Below are 16,351 nucleotides of genomic sequence, written 5' to 3'. Positions count from 1 at the left end.
ATCAGAGGGCACCGCCGCCTTTATTTCTTTACGAGCAACCAGCACAGAAAAGTGGGGGTACAGGGGACACCCCTCAGCGCCACGGGGCTGAGGGGACAGAGACGGGGACTGGGACGGGGACCCCGCCCCCAACGGCCGCCCGCGCTCCCCTCGCGCCCCGCCCCTCCCGGCGGGCAGGCGAGGCGCGCATGCCCTGGCTGTGGGCGGTGGCGGCGCATGCGCCTGGGCCCCGCCGCCCCGCCCCCGCGGGGGCCGCCGCAGAGCCGTGGCGCGAGCCGGCGGCGGGCAGCGCTGCCCTGAGGGGAGCCGGGCGGGGGGCGGCGGCGGCGGCGGCGGCGATGTCCGCCTGGCGGGGCTCCCGCTGCGGCTCCCTCTGCCTCGGCGGCCGGGCGGCCGCTCGCCGCTCCGCGCTGCTCCGGCAGCGAGCAGGGACCGGGACCGGCACCGGGACCGGCACCGGGACGGGGCCGTGCTCCGGTAACGGCGGAGGTGTCCGGGCTGGGGCTGGCGGGTTCCGCCCGTCGCGGGTGGCGGTGGTGGCCAAGACGACGCGGTACGAGTTCGAGCAGCAGCGGTACCGCTACGCAGGGCTCTCCGAGGACGACCTCCGGCAGCTGGTGAGGCGGGGGGGGGTGTGTGGTGTGTGTGTGAGCCGTTAGCCGTTAGCCTGGGTCCGTTGCAGCCCACGGGGGGTTGAAATCTGCAAACGGGGTTTAATTTTCGGTAGGAGGGACGGGCGGCATGGTTTGCCTTGCTCTGTGAAGATCGAGGGTTAAGGAGTGCGTACCTAAAGCAAGAGGACTCTTTCCGTTTTCTGTTTCTCCCTGTGCACTTCAGGTGGCCGTCCATCTGCTGTGGAATCCCTAACGCTTGACGTGCTCCATAAAGCTCTCTTAAGTAGTGAGACTGGACACGTTACCACATTTAACATGGAAATGTACCAGCCTGTGTTCTTACTGTCACCGCATGTAGGTGAAGCGTCCCCGTACCTGCCTTCGTGCTGTAGAAAAGCAGTGCCTCATCCATGAGGCTCCTCTTCTGCGTTTCAGCATCTCTTGAGAAGGCATTTCTTGCAGTGAAGCATGTAGGGAGTCAGCTTGGTCCCTCATTGCACACTGAAACCCAAAAAGAATAAAATCTGCTTGTTCTTCACCCTACCCTAACTGCTTGTGAACAGGCAAGGCTGGAGCAGTGAATCAGTTAGTGAGCAATGTTGTTACTAAGCGCTGAATGTCCTGGAAGGTGCTCTTGCCTGAATATATATATATATAATAATATATAACTGCAGCCAGCTGCAGCTCTCTTCTCCCAGAAACAACGTGTTCTGCTGGGTGGGTGACCTGTAGCAGCTGAAGATGCATTAAAAACAAAAAAAGTAGCCCTGAATGCACGCTGCCTGATTGCAGTGGTTGTGGAGGCATCTTAGAGTGCATCCTTTTGGGGATAATTGCAGGTGTAAGAATTCTCCATGTGGGGGGTGTTCTTTTTCTAGAAATGGTGCCTTTTTAAAAATCTAGCTTCCCCCTCAGTACTTCCACATGAGTAATTGCAGCAGTAAAACTGAGTGTCTTCAGGTAGCCAAGGTCTAACTTGCTTAAGTATGTGTTTACCAGTATTGATTTAGGTTCTTTGAGGCGGGGTGGTGGAATACAAAGATTTGTGCAAGAACACTGAAGATTTTTCCAGAATTATATCTTTGAAATATGACAAGAAATACTGGAGTGAAGACAGCAATGAGAATTGCCCTTGCTCATGTTCTTTAGCTGGCCGGTATTTAGAGTCTGCTGTGACTTGGGTCTCAGATTTTTTCCCTTGGTCTCTGAGCTAACAGCAGTCTCAGCAAACACATTAGGTGAAAACTCAGAAGTTTCTTACTCTGTCTCAGGTGGACAGCAATCTCTGCAAAGTGTACTTCCTTATCTGTGCCACATTTGTTAAGGGCAGCCTTGAAACATGATGTTTTTTGTTTCCTGAGGTTAGTTGCACTCTATTCCCTTTGTCCTTGCTTCTCTGCTGAAGACTGCAGAAGCTGCTTCCAAGGCTGCTGGTGTCCCTGAAGCTGAGGCCAGTGAGCACAGAAGTGCAGGGTGTCCCTGCTGTCGCCACCCAGGGTGACTCTCAGTTTAACCGAAGGCCACAAAGCAGACGTGAATCTGGCATGGGAGGTTAGTCACGTAGAAAGGTGAGACAGGAAACAAGGTGGGAATCGAGGGTCACATGGAAGGCTGTGGATGATGAGGTGGTGGCAAAGAGTGGAAGTGAAAGTATACAGGAGAAATGGGGCTCACCTGGTGGTGTAAGCTGCTAGCAACCCAGGAGGGGTGGTGGTGAAGACAGTGTTATTTTTGCAGGGGCTCAGGTGACTCTGGAGCTCATTTGTGCGTGGCAGTGTTGCAGCGTGAGGGATGCCATACCAGCAGAGGAGTACATGGTCTGTCACAGATCTTCAGGTGTCCAGACCCTGGAAATCTTTAATAAGGAAGTCCAATTTAATACCTCTGTAGTGTTGGTGGCTTAGATTTAGGACGTGTTACCTGGGGTCATTTGCCTGCTTGATTGTGAGCAGGAGAGATACTTGCAGTTCTCTGGAAGGTAGCTGACATGCCCACTTGCAAGCATCAGACTTCAGTGTAGGACAAATTATGATGGTTGTGCGCTTAAGCAGTTGTGTCTGATTGCTGAGAAAGGAAATTTAGGTGTTGCAGTCAGTGTGTTTATGCATGAAGGCAGAAAATACAGTAAGCCACTTAATGCAGAAGTGACACTGCATATGTGCCTTTGAGCCTCAAATTAAATAGAACTTCTTTTATGTTCAAAGAATCTAAATATAAATCACTGGCACACTCCATTGTATATGGAAAAAATATAAATCACAGCATATATCATATGTATTATGCTTTATAAATTGTAGCATACTCCATGAAGCACACTCTCTTGGTATAGAAGCTGACTCTGACACTTCTAATAGGGAATGCAGGCCCTTAGGAGCTGTGGCCTGACTTCTTCTGTGGCATTTTTTTGGACACACCAAGTAATTTGTACTATACAAACACTGCTAAAGGTTGCAAGTCAAAGCAACAAGGTCAGAATTCCTGGATTCTTTCTCAGTGCAAATAGACAGGAGAGGTGAAGAAACAACCCAGACAGCAGAAAAGCAGAACAGATGGGGGAGAGATGACGAGAGAGAGTAAACACTGAGAGTATTTAGGAGATCTGTAAAAGATTAAATCTTTCATTGCGTCTCTACGTATGTGTCATGCATGCTTTACCCCAAGTGGATGTTTTCATGGATCTTCTGGTAGATGCTCTTGCACGCTTAAAAATAAATCTTGAAGCTGCTGATAACCACACCTAGACATGTCTGACTTTTTTCATGAGTATTCTAATTGTGAACTATTCTGGAAAGGGTGATTAAATGCTTTGAATGTAACTTACACAGGAGATGTTTTCAGTATCTTTAGTTTTGAAAGGAAATTAGAAATGCGTAACAGTATTTCTCTTCTAATACCTGGGAAGAAAAATACCCCAAAATAACCCAACATTTAATGATGCAATATTTTTTAAAGCATCTTGCATCATATCATGCAGGAGCTCTTTTATTTACTCTGTTGATATTTGAGGAGACTATTGTATTGTATGGAGGAGACACTTGCAGTTACTAGGTAAAAGCTAAATAAAAATATTACGTGTTTTCTGAAGTCGCTACAAATAGTTTGCTTACTGTAATTGACAGCAGCTTGAATTTTGTCTGACCTGGATGGTGGGATAAACATCTAAAAACAGCCCATCACAAAAAATGAACAATCCAGTCTGTTAATACTGAAAGCTACTGTATGTGCTGCAAGAATTTCACTGCCACACACAGCCCTTTATTTCACTCTCAGAAAACTCATACAGAGCAGGCAAAGCTGTATTCCTTATATAATTCTCAGAGAAATCAGTCCCATTAATAGGTAAAGCTAATTTCCTCCGAGTCCTGTTCTTTCCAGCTTGACAGAGCAATTGACGTGTAGTTGCTGACTTGTCACTGCTGGAAGGTATTTAGGAAAGATCAGTTAGCTGTCCGAACACGCTTCATATGCAGTTTTAACTACCTTTGAAACATCTTGTCTAGTGAAATGTCTTTTTTTCTTAATTAGAGGAAGATGATTTAACGTGGACTGCAGTTGATAGTCTGTTTTGACTGTTTTATGTGTCTTTGAAATGGCAAGGGAAAGCAAGGAATTGAAGCTTTGGAACAAGTTTTGGCTCCTTCAGACTACTGCAACAAACTGGCAGGGATGGTCATCCCGAAAATATGAAGTTTTTACAGCTTTCTTGAAAACTGGTAATTGGATCGAGAAAGGGCACTCTGTTGCAATGTGTTGCTGCCTCTGAAAGAGGCACGATGTGAGCTCATCATTAATATAGGGCACTGAAAACATAGTAAGCAGGAAGGGAGGTGTTGTCCGTTCCTCCAAGCAGATGGGAAAGGCTTGGCTGGAGCTGGTGAGTTCTTGTGCACCAAAATGCAAAATCCATTAAAGGTATGCACGAATGTGTGTGTGCACTCAGCCCTCCTTTATTTAGATGCTTCCAGCACCAGCTGTTACTGATCTATACGCTAAAATTTTCATATCTAGAGAGAACTCTCTTTAGGAAAAAAAACTATTTTATCTCCAACTAGATAAGTGATTTTTTTTTTTTTTTTTTAAATTACAGAAAGTTCTTTACCTGCTTTCACATTAGATGGCAAAAAGATAGCATTTTTTGGTATCACTTCTGAATTACCTTTCCTAACTAGTAGAGTTTCAGGTATCTGAATTTCATACTGCTATACCAAGGTACTCTTTTCAGCAGCTAGGCAGGCTTTTTGCTCTCTAGATTTGTTTGAGATCTGCATTTTAGTCCAAATGCCCATGATCCACTGTGATGCTCTTGTTACTCAGGTATTTTTAAAACAGTAGGATTTTTATAAACAGAATGAAGGGAGTAGAAATGTAAAGTAATATGCAAAATGAAGAGTTCAACCAAATTTGAATTTTTAAATGAAGTCAGGTAACCCATTTTTTCAAAAATGTAAAGCATTTGTATTTTCTTCTTAAAACTCGAGCTATTTGAAAAAGTAGTATGCTTTAGGGTGCATATTGACCTGTGGATTCAATTGTATAAGAAGGTAGTATTTTTAACGGAGACTTAATTAACAAATGAGGTGGTGACCTGAAGCTTTTCATCATTCTGATGAATTCAGACTAGCTATCTCTGGTTGCTTGTTCTGTAATGTGAACTATACCAGCAGATTATCCTCTGTGGAGTGCATAAAGAGTGTTTAAAAACTGGCAGAACTATAGTTGACTCCACCTCACACTGAAAAGCTAAAAGAAAAAAATAAATAATAATAAAAAAAAATAAAACCTGTCTACTGAATTTGAAGCATGAAGAAGTCAAGGCAGATTACAGTGTGTTGCAATTACATAAAGCTAGAGATGCTATTTCATAAATAAAAAGTTGGAGCTACTTTGCTGAAAACATTGAGGTGGGTAACATGTAGTTCATGTTATGCAATCCCAGAGTAGTTTTGGTTTTGAAACTTGGTATACGTGCCTCGGTGCTCAGTAGGTTGGGTTGCTGCTTTATTTAAAAACAATGAACACAACCTTTTAGGTTGTCATTCTGTCATGAGAGGAGTCTGGAAAATGACTAAAACATAATTCCTTTTCCTGCAGTGTTTGTTTTTCCAACACCCCATTCAAATACACTTAGTCATATATAGTAAATAGATGTGAAAGTAGGATGTTCTGGTGTGCCTAAATTAAACTTCACCTATCTCATCAAGGATCTAATAATTTATACAGCCAAAAAAGGCTTTTTTTTTTTTTTTTTTTAATTTTTTGATATTGTTTTCAAATAATTAATGTCATAAATCACAACTAGTTATGTTAGTATCATACTGAAAGATTAAATTGCCTGGACTGCTAGAAAGCTGTTAATGCAGAAAGTAGCTACTGATGTGTTTATAACTAACACAACATGTTCTGGATTAGCCTTCAAATTACAAACCATTATGTGGATTCTTCAGTTGTGGTTAAAAGGGCAATACTTTAATTTAGTAGATGAAGAACTCTTAAACAGACCATGGCGTTATTACTTTTGTTCACCTGTAGATAAAACACTTACTCCAAGGCAGCATCTTTAAAAGCTCCAGGGAAATAGTGTTGCCAGCTTCACTTACCAAGTGCAGAGATTGTGAAAGTCAGCTACTACAGAAGTAATGGATTACAAAATGCTACGATACACAGAACACCTCATAAGCATTACTCTGTAGTGGGTATGAGGCAGCATTTGAAAGGCTGTCACTGTATAATGAAAGAGTGAGGTCTAAGTTGTTGGGAGGAAAAAAACGCAAGGGAAGTGTAAACAAAATGTTTCCTAGCTAAAGCAGCTCACTGGTATACTGCAGAAGGAGAGGTGACATACAGCACTGTTAGAAACAGTGTACAGGAAGGCCAGACTACTGGGAACAGTTTGTATAGTAACTCATGACCCAGACTGGGAAGGAAGAGAGGAACTGGGCTTAATGCCTACAGCCTGCAACTCAGCAGTACTTTGAAATCGAAGACTCAAATCACGCTGAAAGCTTTGCAGAGAAATTGAACATTGAGCCTAGGTTGTCCTCAATAGGACATTGTTTTGGGAAGTTGTGTCTTTCTTTGCTACCTTAGCTAAGGCAATTCATCATTATTAAAGCTGTCCTATAAACAAGATGTTGAGTTTGTGAATTGTGCTTTTTAGCTATTAAATCGTCTGAAATCAATGCATACTAAGTTTACCCAGGACCTGCCTCTTCTTAGTGAAACTGTTTCTTAGGTTTGCTTCAGAGAGGGCTTCAGAGCATTCCTGCTATTTGAGGTTACCTGGATTGAATGTCCCTGGAAGATCTGAGTATCCCAGAATGGGTTAACCCACTTGCACTGCAGGCATGATTGTGCTGAAGCCTGTATTTTTGTTAGCAAAAGTTTTGGCCATGGGCTTATCAAACAAAGCATCAATTCACTGCACCTGGAGTCTTTCAGTAAAGGCTTAAATTTGACAAATTTATTTTCCAAATTTGATGATCACAGAGTCTGTGTTTTTTTTTTTTGTTTTTTTTTCCACCTCTAGCAACCATGGAAGATCAGACTTGTTGCATTTAGTATTTGAAATGCTAAAGCATGTAGGAGAACATACTTCACTTTTGAGAAGTTTAAGAAGTTTGGGTGACTCCCATGAAGGCCATAAATTAGTATAAATACAGCAACTGAGGCTTGCAAATGGTTGGTGTTTGTTGTCTGGATAATTCATATGTATTTACAAGAAGTTGAGGTGGGCATGCTGTCCTACACTTACCATGAAGGCTGGTACCATTCCCAAATGAGGTTATCTGTTCTATGAACCTAGAAGTTTGAATCCCCTATCAGTTCCAGCTGATGCTGGAAAACTTCCTGAAGATTCAGGGTTGTGGTTGTGCCTATTGCAGGCCCTTCTCTCTGGCATGCTTGAAACATGCCTCTAAGGTGCAGGTTTCCACTGGGCAGGTTCTACTGTGACCAACTGCTCGGTGTATTTTGCCTTTGCCTTTGTACATCATTCTCTAAAATCCAGAAACTGAGCCATGCTTTAATCCCAACACATTAGTATGCAGGTTGTTTTTGTAGTATGAAATAGGGAAGCTTAATGTGTGATTGAACTTTTAAATACAGGTGAGGAGAAATGAGAAAGCTCAACGTTTGCTTGGCTTGTGAGGAAAACTGCTTGTTTTTAACATGAGAAATGAAGATATATTATATGTAGGAGATAACACTAGAGCATAGAAAAACTACTCGCATGTAATTATAGATTGCCAGTCTTAGACCCTGGTCCTTTAAGCAAATGTTGAATCAGTGTTTCTTGTTTGTCAGGGAAACTGAGTGTATTGCTTGAATTGCATGCTATATTCAAAGCTGTTTCTAGTTCTGGAAAAAGAAGAAACGATTTGAAAGCTGAGTGGCCTCTCAAACTGCCTTCTTTTGGAAGGAGTATCGCAACAATTGTAAATCAGAGCTTCCTCCAAAGAGTGCAGCTTGCCAGTTATCTTCATGTAGAAGGGCAGCACAAGAAGAAAGGAAATCCTTGGCTTTGTACTGCACTGGCAAGCACTGCTCTGCCAAAGCTAAGCCATCAATCAGTGTGTTATCAACTCTGTTTTCATCAAAGATCTGAAACAGCATCAGATGAGGCTCTCTGAAGAAAATTAACTCTATCACAGCTGAAACCAGGATGAATCCTCCTGTTATTCCATACCATTGACATTATGCACAGGTCCCACACTTTCTGGTACGTGTTTGTTGATTACCACCCTTTGATTAATACACAGATATCATCCCCTTGTTTTGGGGACCACCCCGTGGTCCCCCAAATGTCTGTACAACGTGCACTGAGGTCTCTGTATGTGACCAAGTTACTATCTGTTTGTGTGCTCTCCCAGGACAGGAGGGGCAGTGTGTTGTGTGGAGTTACTGGATGCCAAAACCACCTCGGGTCTGGTCACTGCTGCACTTGCACTGCTTCTTGTGAGGCTCATCCTCTCTTGGTATGAGTAGTTCCTGTGATGGAACTTACTATAACATGCAACGCGGATCATGGGTTACAACAACCCAAAGGTATACATGTTACCATCTCCACCCTGGTCCCTTTGGGCCAGGCTGCAGAGTTTGAAAAAGGAACTCTGGCCCTTGCTCCTGGTGTGGCTAGTGGCAGGGGTTCCTGTTGTAGTTTCTCCTAGGGGTTCCCTCCTATAACATGCTACTCAAATTGTGGGATGGGTTAACAACAGTTTAAAGGTGTATCCATTACAATCTTCACCTCTTGTCCTTTTGGGCCAGGCCTTAAGGTGTAACATTGCAATGAACTCCTCCCCTTGCCCCTGCTCCAGCCTGGGCTTGTCCCTTAGAGGTGTACCTGCTCCTGTATGGCCTTATACAGGAGCTACAGTCCCTTTAGAGGTCTGCCTACTATAATGTGGACTTACCCACAGTCACTGTGAGGTGTCCCTGCTCTGCTTGCTCTTTTTCTGTGTTGTAGTCCTCCTCGTGGCCACAGACACTTCATGGTGTTACAGCATGGTCTTATCCACAGCCACTGCAGGGTGTTCCTGCTGCATCTTGGACTTCTTCGTGGCCACAGACACTCAGAGGTGTACATGCTCCTCTGTGGGCTCATCCACAGGCCGTGGTCCCTCTGATGTGAGTTCACTCTGGAGCTCCAGCCTGTCCAGTAGAGCAGCACGGGGACAGCAGTGATGCCCTGTCCATGGGCCAGCCCTAGAGTGTGGCTGTGGCTGTTATCAGGACGTTCCCAGGCACAGCAAGGAAAGATGACAAGGAGTATGGCCAGCTGCTGAAGCAAAAGCAGTCACTGGCAAGCACTGGACTCTAATATACAGTAAGACAAGCAAGCCCCGTGGCAAGCATGGGAGCCTGCCAGTTGGCAGCTAAGCAGAAGTCTAAATTCGGTCTAGCATGCTCCAATCACATCTGTCATTGCTTTGAACCCTTGCAGCCCCATGCTGGGCACCAGAGAGGGCTGGTGGCTTAGCCCTGGCAGGCAGCTCAGCACCACATGGCCTCTGGCTTGCCTGCTCTCCCCTAGTGGGATAGGGGAGAGAAGCAGAAAGGTAAAAATGTGAGAACTCAAAGGTTGAGATAACTTGAGGGAGCTGTTCCCCCCCCCCCCCCCCCCCCTCCTTTTTTACTCCAGTTTTATCATTCAGCACAGCACCACGTGGTGTGGGACACCCCTTGGGCCAGCCTGGGCCTGTTGTCCTGGCCCTGGCCCCTCCAGCTCCTGGTGCAGCCCCAGCCCCTCATCGAGAAGCTGAAACATCCTGGTCTCCGTGTGAGCACTGCTCAACAGCAACCAACCCATCAGTGTGTTTTCATCAAAAATCCAAACCACAGCGTTATACCAGCCTCTGTGAGGAAAATAACCTTATCCCAGGCAAAACCATGGCTGTGGTAAAAGCTTTCTCGAGACATTCAGTGCAGGCCTTTCCTACTTACGGCTCCTGAGGGAGCACAGCTCCATCAGAGCACATTCTGCTCATCATAGTGTGTTCTCCAATGCAAGGTCTTTTGGAAGCGTGCACTGCATCTCTGCTGTGGTGTTTAAGAACACTACTAACATCAGGCCTGAAGGTATTTTTGGCTGTTTTGTCACTGTTTTCATACACTAGTGCGCTTTCATTTAGAGTAGCTCTCATGTTTTTATTCTAGCATTTTATTTTTCAATTTTGCATGCTGTAGAAGTCAGATTAACAGGTGTACAGTTGTACTTGCTTCTTCTCACTCCATGAATACTTCTGTTTTTTTTTGTACTTCTGATGATACCGCCCTTAGCTGAATATCCTTATGCTCTAAGCCATGCTTCTTGTGTGTTTTGCCCTTGCTCTCCTCACAGGAATAAGGAACATCTTGTTCCTGTTTGGTAGCCTTAGCAAGTAAGACTAGGTAAGCATTACATTTCCTGTGTTATTGTCCATAACTTCTTTTCATTGGTACTTTCAGTTTCTTTTGCCATTACTGGCAAAATTATTTAACCTGCTGCACCGGACTGCAGGCCTGTGTGTGACCCCCTCACATAGGTTTTTACATTTTCAACATAAATTCCAAGCCTGTCCCAGCATGAAGATCCTGAGCTCTGTAGGACTAGCATTTTATTTTCCAGCCTGTCTGGAAATCCGGAAAGTCAGTCTTCAGTTTGGCAGTTTCTGAAAGTGTTATCACTGGAAGTTTGTATCTGGAAATTTAAATGTTTTGTGACTTACTTCTTATACTGGTAGGTATGTCTTAACGTTCTTCGTAATGTTTTTTATTTTGCTTTTTTTTTTTTTTTTTGCAGGAGTATATACTATGACTCTGTGATACTTAGTTTTTTTGTTTAATTTTCTTCTGTTTCATGAATCAAACCAGCTTATTCCATGCAAAGAAGTTAGTGGTAAAATGAGATACAACGATTACTTTGGATGAAAACGTTTTTCTGTAAAATGTCAGAGCTCTGTTGTTTCTCTTCATTTGAGTATTAATGAGGATTTTTTAAATAAGCCTGAAGAAAGATCCTTTTACAAAGTCACTTTTGTAGGTGTTATTAGGCGTTTGGTATAAGTCAATTTTTCTTCACTTAGACTTGATGCTTTTATCAGATTGCTCCTCCACACAGCTTGCGATACCTAACACACTCAACACTGGGCTGTGATAATAGTTTTATGTTTTCTCATGTTTTAGCCAAGAATGTCAATATTTAGTATAAAGCTATCTGTAAGACATTCTGTGCCCTCAGATCCTAAAATTACAGCTGCAGTTGTCATTGCCTTGTCTTTTATGTACTCAGCTATCTGAACATTGAACAATGTAAATAGTAAAGATTAATACATGCTTTTTCCCCTTAAAAGTCAGGTGAGTGTTTGTGCACTGTGCTCAGTCACTGCAGCCACCTTTTGCCTTGCTTGCAAGGTGGTTGTGGAGGCAGATAATGCTCGAATGCTTTCAAATTGTTTTTCCTAGTGACAGCAATTTGAAGATTTGCCCTTTTTGGCTGTAGTTGCAGAGTTAGCTATCGCAGAGGAGGCTTTGAGGGAGACAGTGAATTCCCTTCACCCATGTCTGGTTACTTCCATGTAAGTAGGGAGGCCGTGACACTTGCTGCTGGATTTTGAAAGCTGAGTGGTCTGCCAGAGTCCTTTCTTGTGGAAGGAGTGCTGTGGCAGCTGTAAATCAGAGCTTCCTCAGCATCACAGAGATCTTCTAAGAAGTAGCATACATTGGTGATCGCTTAGTGTGGCACTGGGATCCTGGTGTGAGGTAGAGCAAGAGGCCGTTGGTGTGGATGGGCACAGGAGGCTCTGTCTGAATGCTGAGGAACGCTCCTTCCCCTGAGGTGTGACTGAGCCTGGGGGCAGTTGGACCAGAGGTGGTGGAGATGTGCTAAGGGCATCTGGGCACTGGCTGCAGGTGGCCCTGCTTGAACAGGGAGGCTGCACCAGATGGCCTCCAGAGGTCCTGTCCTGCCTCAGCTGTTCTGTGATTCTGTGACCTCAGACCACAGGGCTTATTTGGATGCTTATTTGGAGTCATTACCTGAAAAGCAGCTGATTACTAACACTCATGTTTGATGCACTTCACTGTGGTTAGGCTCAGGCAGGCTGTGACTGTGAGATCTCAGGTGAATGAACTTCTGAGTTACTGATCTCTGAGCTAGAGGGATGAAACCAGACAGGCAGACTTCTAATCTCTAGGGTCTTTTGCAAATTAGGAAGATTCATCAGCCCCACAGATGTAGCTTAGCCATTTAAAGGCTTTAACTTTCCATTTGTCTTGTAGCTTAGTGATACTTGCTTACTTGTTGGAGTTGGATTCAAAGAGGAGACCTTCACACATCTGATACCTGTTCTTTATCCTGGAAATTTTCAGCCAGTCATCAGGATACCAGTATCTTACTTGATGAGCATTCCTTCTGCATCCTGAAGCTGTTGATGAAATAATAATTTATTACATCTAAGACAAATGTAAATTAGAGAAGAGACTTTGTTCCTCAGCAATGAAATTACTCAACTCTCTCCTTGTTAGTAATAACAGAGAAATGCGATCTGATGACTCGGCACTGATGTTGGGAGAAAAAATGCCTACAAATGGTCATGCAAAGATTCGCTGCTTTGTCATTGTTCTGAGATAAAAGCTCTCTTGGACTAAGCTGAAAAGTAGTTTGCAGACAAATTTGGCAAATAAATGGGGTAAATAAAATTGCAAGATGGAGGCTGTGCTTTGTGTGGGGAAGTAATAGCTCGTGGAAATAGCAGCCTGAAAAAACGAGTGCTGCAGCAACAGTCTGCACGTCAGGTGCTTGTTGGTGGCAGTATTTTATTCACAGCAGATATTTCCAGAGGAGGCATGAACGAGAGCCCTGATTTAGTAACCCTGTTGATTTTTTGAGTGCAGTGGTTATTTGCTGTGGATTTCTCATCCTTTCTGGTAGTAAAGCAAGGTCAATTTGTTCTCCAGGAAGGCAATTGAAAGTCCCAGTTCTAGCAAACGAGACCTGTGGTGCACAGGGGCAGATGTTGTCTGTGGGTGGCAAATACTCTTACTTCCTGCCTTCTTTCCAGACTCACTGGCTAGCATGAGGTTGAGAACCAGCCCAGCAGTGGGCAGCACTGCGACTGGCCGTAGCCTTACGTACTCTTTCCCTACCCACCCTGGCACCATTCAGCTTCCCAGTGCAGCACCGAGCCGTTGAAAGAGGTGTGCGGGAGTGTGCCAGTATTGCAGCTGGGAGTAGAAAGGAGAGGTCAATGTGTGAGACAATCAGCGGGACAGAACACCCTGCATCCCAGCGAACCATTGCTAATGAGCTTCGCTGGGATGACCTGAGAGCTCAGTGGAGATGTGTACTGGTTACCCACAGGCTTTATCTTTGCTTGTGACCAAGCACAACTGGCAGCTACTCCTGCTGCCTGCCTGTAGTGCTGTTGATGGCAGCCGGGCAAAGTCTGGGAGCTCTTTCTGTTGGAGGTTTCTTGAGCCCAGCTGTGAGACCAGTGGAGATGCAGTTCTAGAACAGCCAATCCCATTCTTCTCTGTAACTTTTTCAGCACTGATCTTTGTGCTTAGCTCATGGTTGGATTTCTTGACATTGATAGGTGTCAGATGAAGAAAGACAGCATTTGTTGGGTATTGGATTGCAGTTAACTGGTGTTGTCGTGTCGTGCCAGTCCTCTCCCCTTCACTGCAGGGCTCTGTGGTGTGGGAATCTGTACGGAAATAGGATTAGATGCGGCTGTCTGGCACCACTTAGTCCTGGAAGGATGTGCAGCCTTGCATAAAGGCACATGAATAAATTGCTGGAAGTGCCCATTCAAAGCTTCTGGCACTGACAAATTTCTTTACTCTAGGAGAACTTTTGCTTCTGCACTGGTAGGTTGGTTTTTACTGAATGGGAAAAGGAACCAATGACAGTATAATCATAGAATAATTCAGGTTACAAGGAGTCTCAGGAGGTGATCTAGCCTAGCCTACTGCTCCAAACAGGATCTCCTTCATTAGGAATGTATTTATCAACTCCTTGCACTTAATATCATCCTTTTTTGTTCTTTCTTCTGCTTCCAAATTGGGGTTAATCTGCACACTGACATGTATTTGGCAGTACCAGCACCACGTGAACAGACTAAATAAGTGAGGAGAAGAGTGGATATATAAAGTTGGTGACTGAGACTTGGACAGAAGCCTGTTGCAAAAAGTCTAATAATCAGGTGGAAATCTTACCTACCTGCCTGCTCATTTAAGCCTTACCCATACGAACTGACAGGTGTCTAAAGAGTGCCCTCTATTTAAATTATTTTGTTTCCAAGAAGAACAAGAAAAATGGTGCCAGAATGCAACTGCTAAATTATTGATACAGATCTGAAAAATGTGGTCTATCATCCAGGGAGCGATACTGCAGGCAGTACGTGGCTTGACGTTAAGTTTTGGGGGTCTTTTTTGTTTTGTTTTGTTTTGATGCAAGGGAACTGTTACCTTTGTTACCACTTGGCAAGCTTCCACTTAAGCTCAAATACAATTTGAAGGTTAATGCTCTAAGTATTCAAAGATGCATGTTTTAATTATCATTCATGTTGCTTTTTCTGTTCTCTTTCTCTATAGCACAAAGTTTAGAACTCTTCAGGTAACTTGCAAACTATTTGAGTATTTTCATCACGTGGTGGAGGAATGTAGTTAGTTAAGCTGTTTGATGTAGATTTACTTAGAGTTTAAATTTACTTAGTGAATTCAGGGAAAGCAAAGTGTCTGCTGTGGCATAGAAGTCAGTGTGGTATATTTGTTTGTATGTTTGTGTAGAGCCCTCAAGAGGTTGATGCTGTGGCTGTGTAACTACTCCAACAAGTGAATGTAAGCTGACCAGTATGTATATAGAGATGTAACTAATGGGATGCTTATAAAACCAGACATCTTTATGTTGAGATAAAACACATAGTTTTTAAATAGCGTCTGTTTATATCAACCAAGAGTACTTAATGTAATGATTAACTATTTCGCTTTCTGTCTTACAGCTTGCCTTGAAGGGATCTAATTACGCTGGTCTATTGGAGCGGCACCGCATTCATACAAAAAATGTGGAGCATGTTGTAGACAGTTTACGGTAAGAATATACAGATGTTAAGAATTTCAGAAACAGTGCAAATATCCATGGATTGTATAAAATAATGGAAGAAAGCTTTGTGTGACAAGCCCTAATAAAATGGAATACTTAAAACAGGATGATGCAGATGGACGGTTATTCCTGAAACAAATGTGAACTTGCACAGTTCAGCTAACACATTTCATTGCTGTCTTGAAAACAAATGGAAAAGGTTTAAAAGGTTTGTGTGAGCATCGAATGCTTAGAAACCAAATACAATTGTACTTAGTCCTTAATTACATGTTAGTTTTTCAGAAGGATGTGACAAGGAACAATATAGGACACATTCAGGCTTTTTCCTGCACTTTATAGGAACGAGAGGATAGAAGTCCGTCTTGTTAAACGTCGAGAATATAATGAAGAGACAGTTCGGTGGGCAGATGCTGTTATATCAGCAGGAGGTATGACTTTATGGAAAGGAGGTATACGTTTCAGTATGTTTTCATAGATATGTTTTTCAAATAAGTTTTGCAGGCTGTGAAGCATCTGGAGATGTGCACATCTTGAAAATAAATGGCTGATAAAAGTGTCAGAAAATATGACAAAATTCAGTGGTTGTGGCTATCCTTTCTTCCTCTCATATCTGAAATTTGTAGCACTAGGAAGTGAATGGCAATGTATGGCCACTTAGGAAAAGTTTGCTATTATCTTGTGCAAAATGGTGGAAATTGTGGAATTTACTGTAATTTTCAACTAAAGAGGATAAAACATTTGCTTTTATATGATTATGAGTAGCCCTAAACCCTACTCTGTTAGGAACATGAGTTGGAGACTAACATACTTGCTTTTTGTCCCCCTTCCCAAACTTTTTCGCTCGCTTTCATTGCAGCATATCTGGAATTGGTGGCACAGGTAGAAATGTGCAACTTCTGAGCAGCCTGTGCCACTCCTTAGAGCTTATTAGACAAACCAACAGAGCAGCTAACCTGATTGATTCCTTTTAACATCAGATTGCAGCACTTCATTCAGTTTTATTTTTGTGACTTGCTGCAAATACTACAGTGCATTGCTGTGTTCTCACTTAATGTTCAGCCATTCATGGCAGTAGGCTTGAATGCTGCCCTGCCATTGTCTTCTCCATACTGGTCCACTTTTCCCTCAGTTATTGGTTACTACTCAGAATAGGTCA

At 43.5% G+C, this 16,351-nt stretch overlaps 1 protein-coding gene across 1 annotated transcript in view; it reads left to right on the top strand.

Annotated features, from left to right (window-relative positions):
* Positions 1-338: 338 nt before the first annotated feature.
* Positions 339-16,351, top strand: part of NADK2 (NAD kinase 2, mitochondrial) — a 33,032-nt gene continuing 17,019 nt past the window's right edge. Inside the window, exons 1-3 of the mRNA XM_032205568.1 lie at positions 339-617; positions 15,095-15,183; positions 15,535-15,623. Of these exons, the coding sequence (XP_032061459.1) occupies positions 339-617; positions 15,095-15,183; positions 15,535-15,623 (457 nt within the window). The remainder of the gene's footprint in view (positions 618-15,094; positions 15,184-15,534; positions 15,624-16,351) is intronic.

Source organism: Aythya fuligula, chromosome Z (assembly GCF_009819795.1).
Source record: "Aythya fuligula isolate bAytFul2 chromosome Z, bAytFul2.pri, whole genome shotgun sequence".
NCBI classification, from domain to species: domain Eukaryota; kingdom Metazoa; phylum Chordata; class Aves; order Anseriformes; family Anatidae; genus Aythya; species Aythya fuligula.
This window is presented reverse-complemented; position numbering and strand designations above follow the sequence as displayed.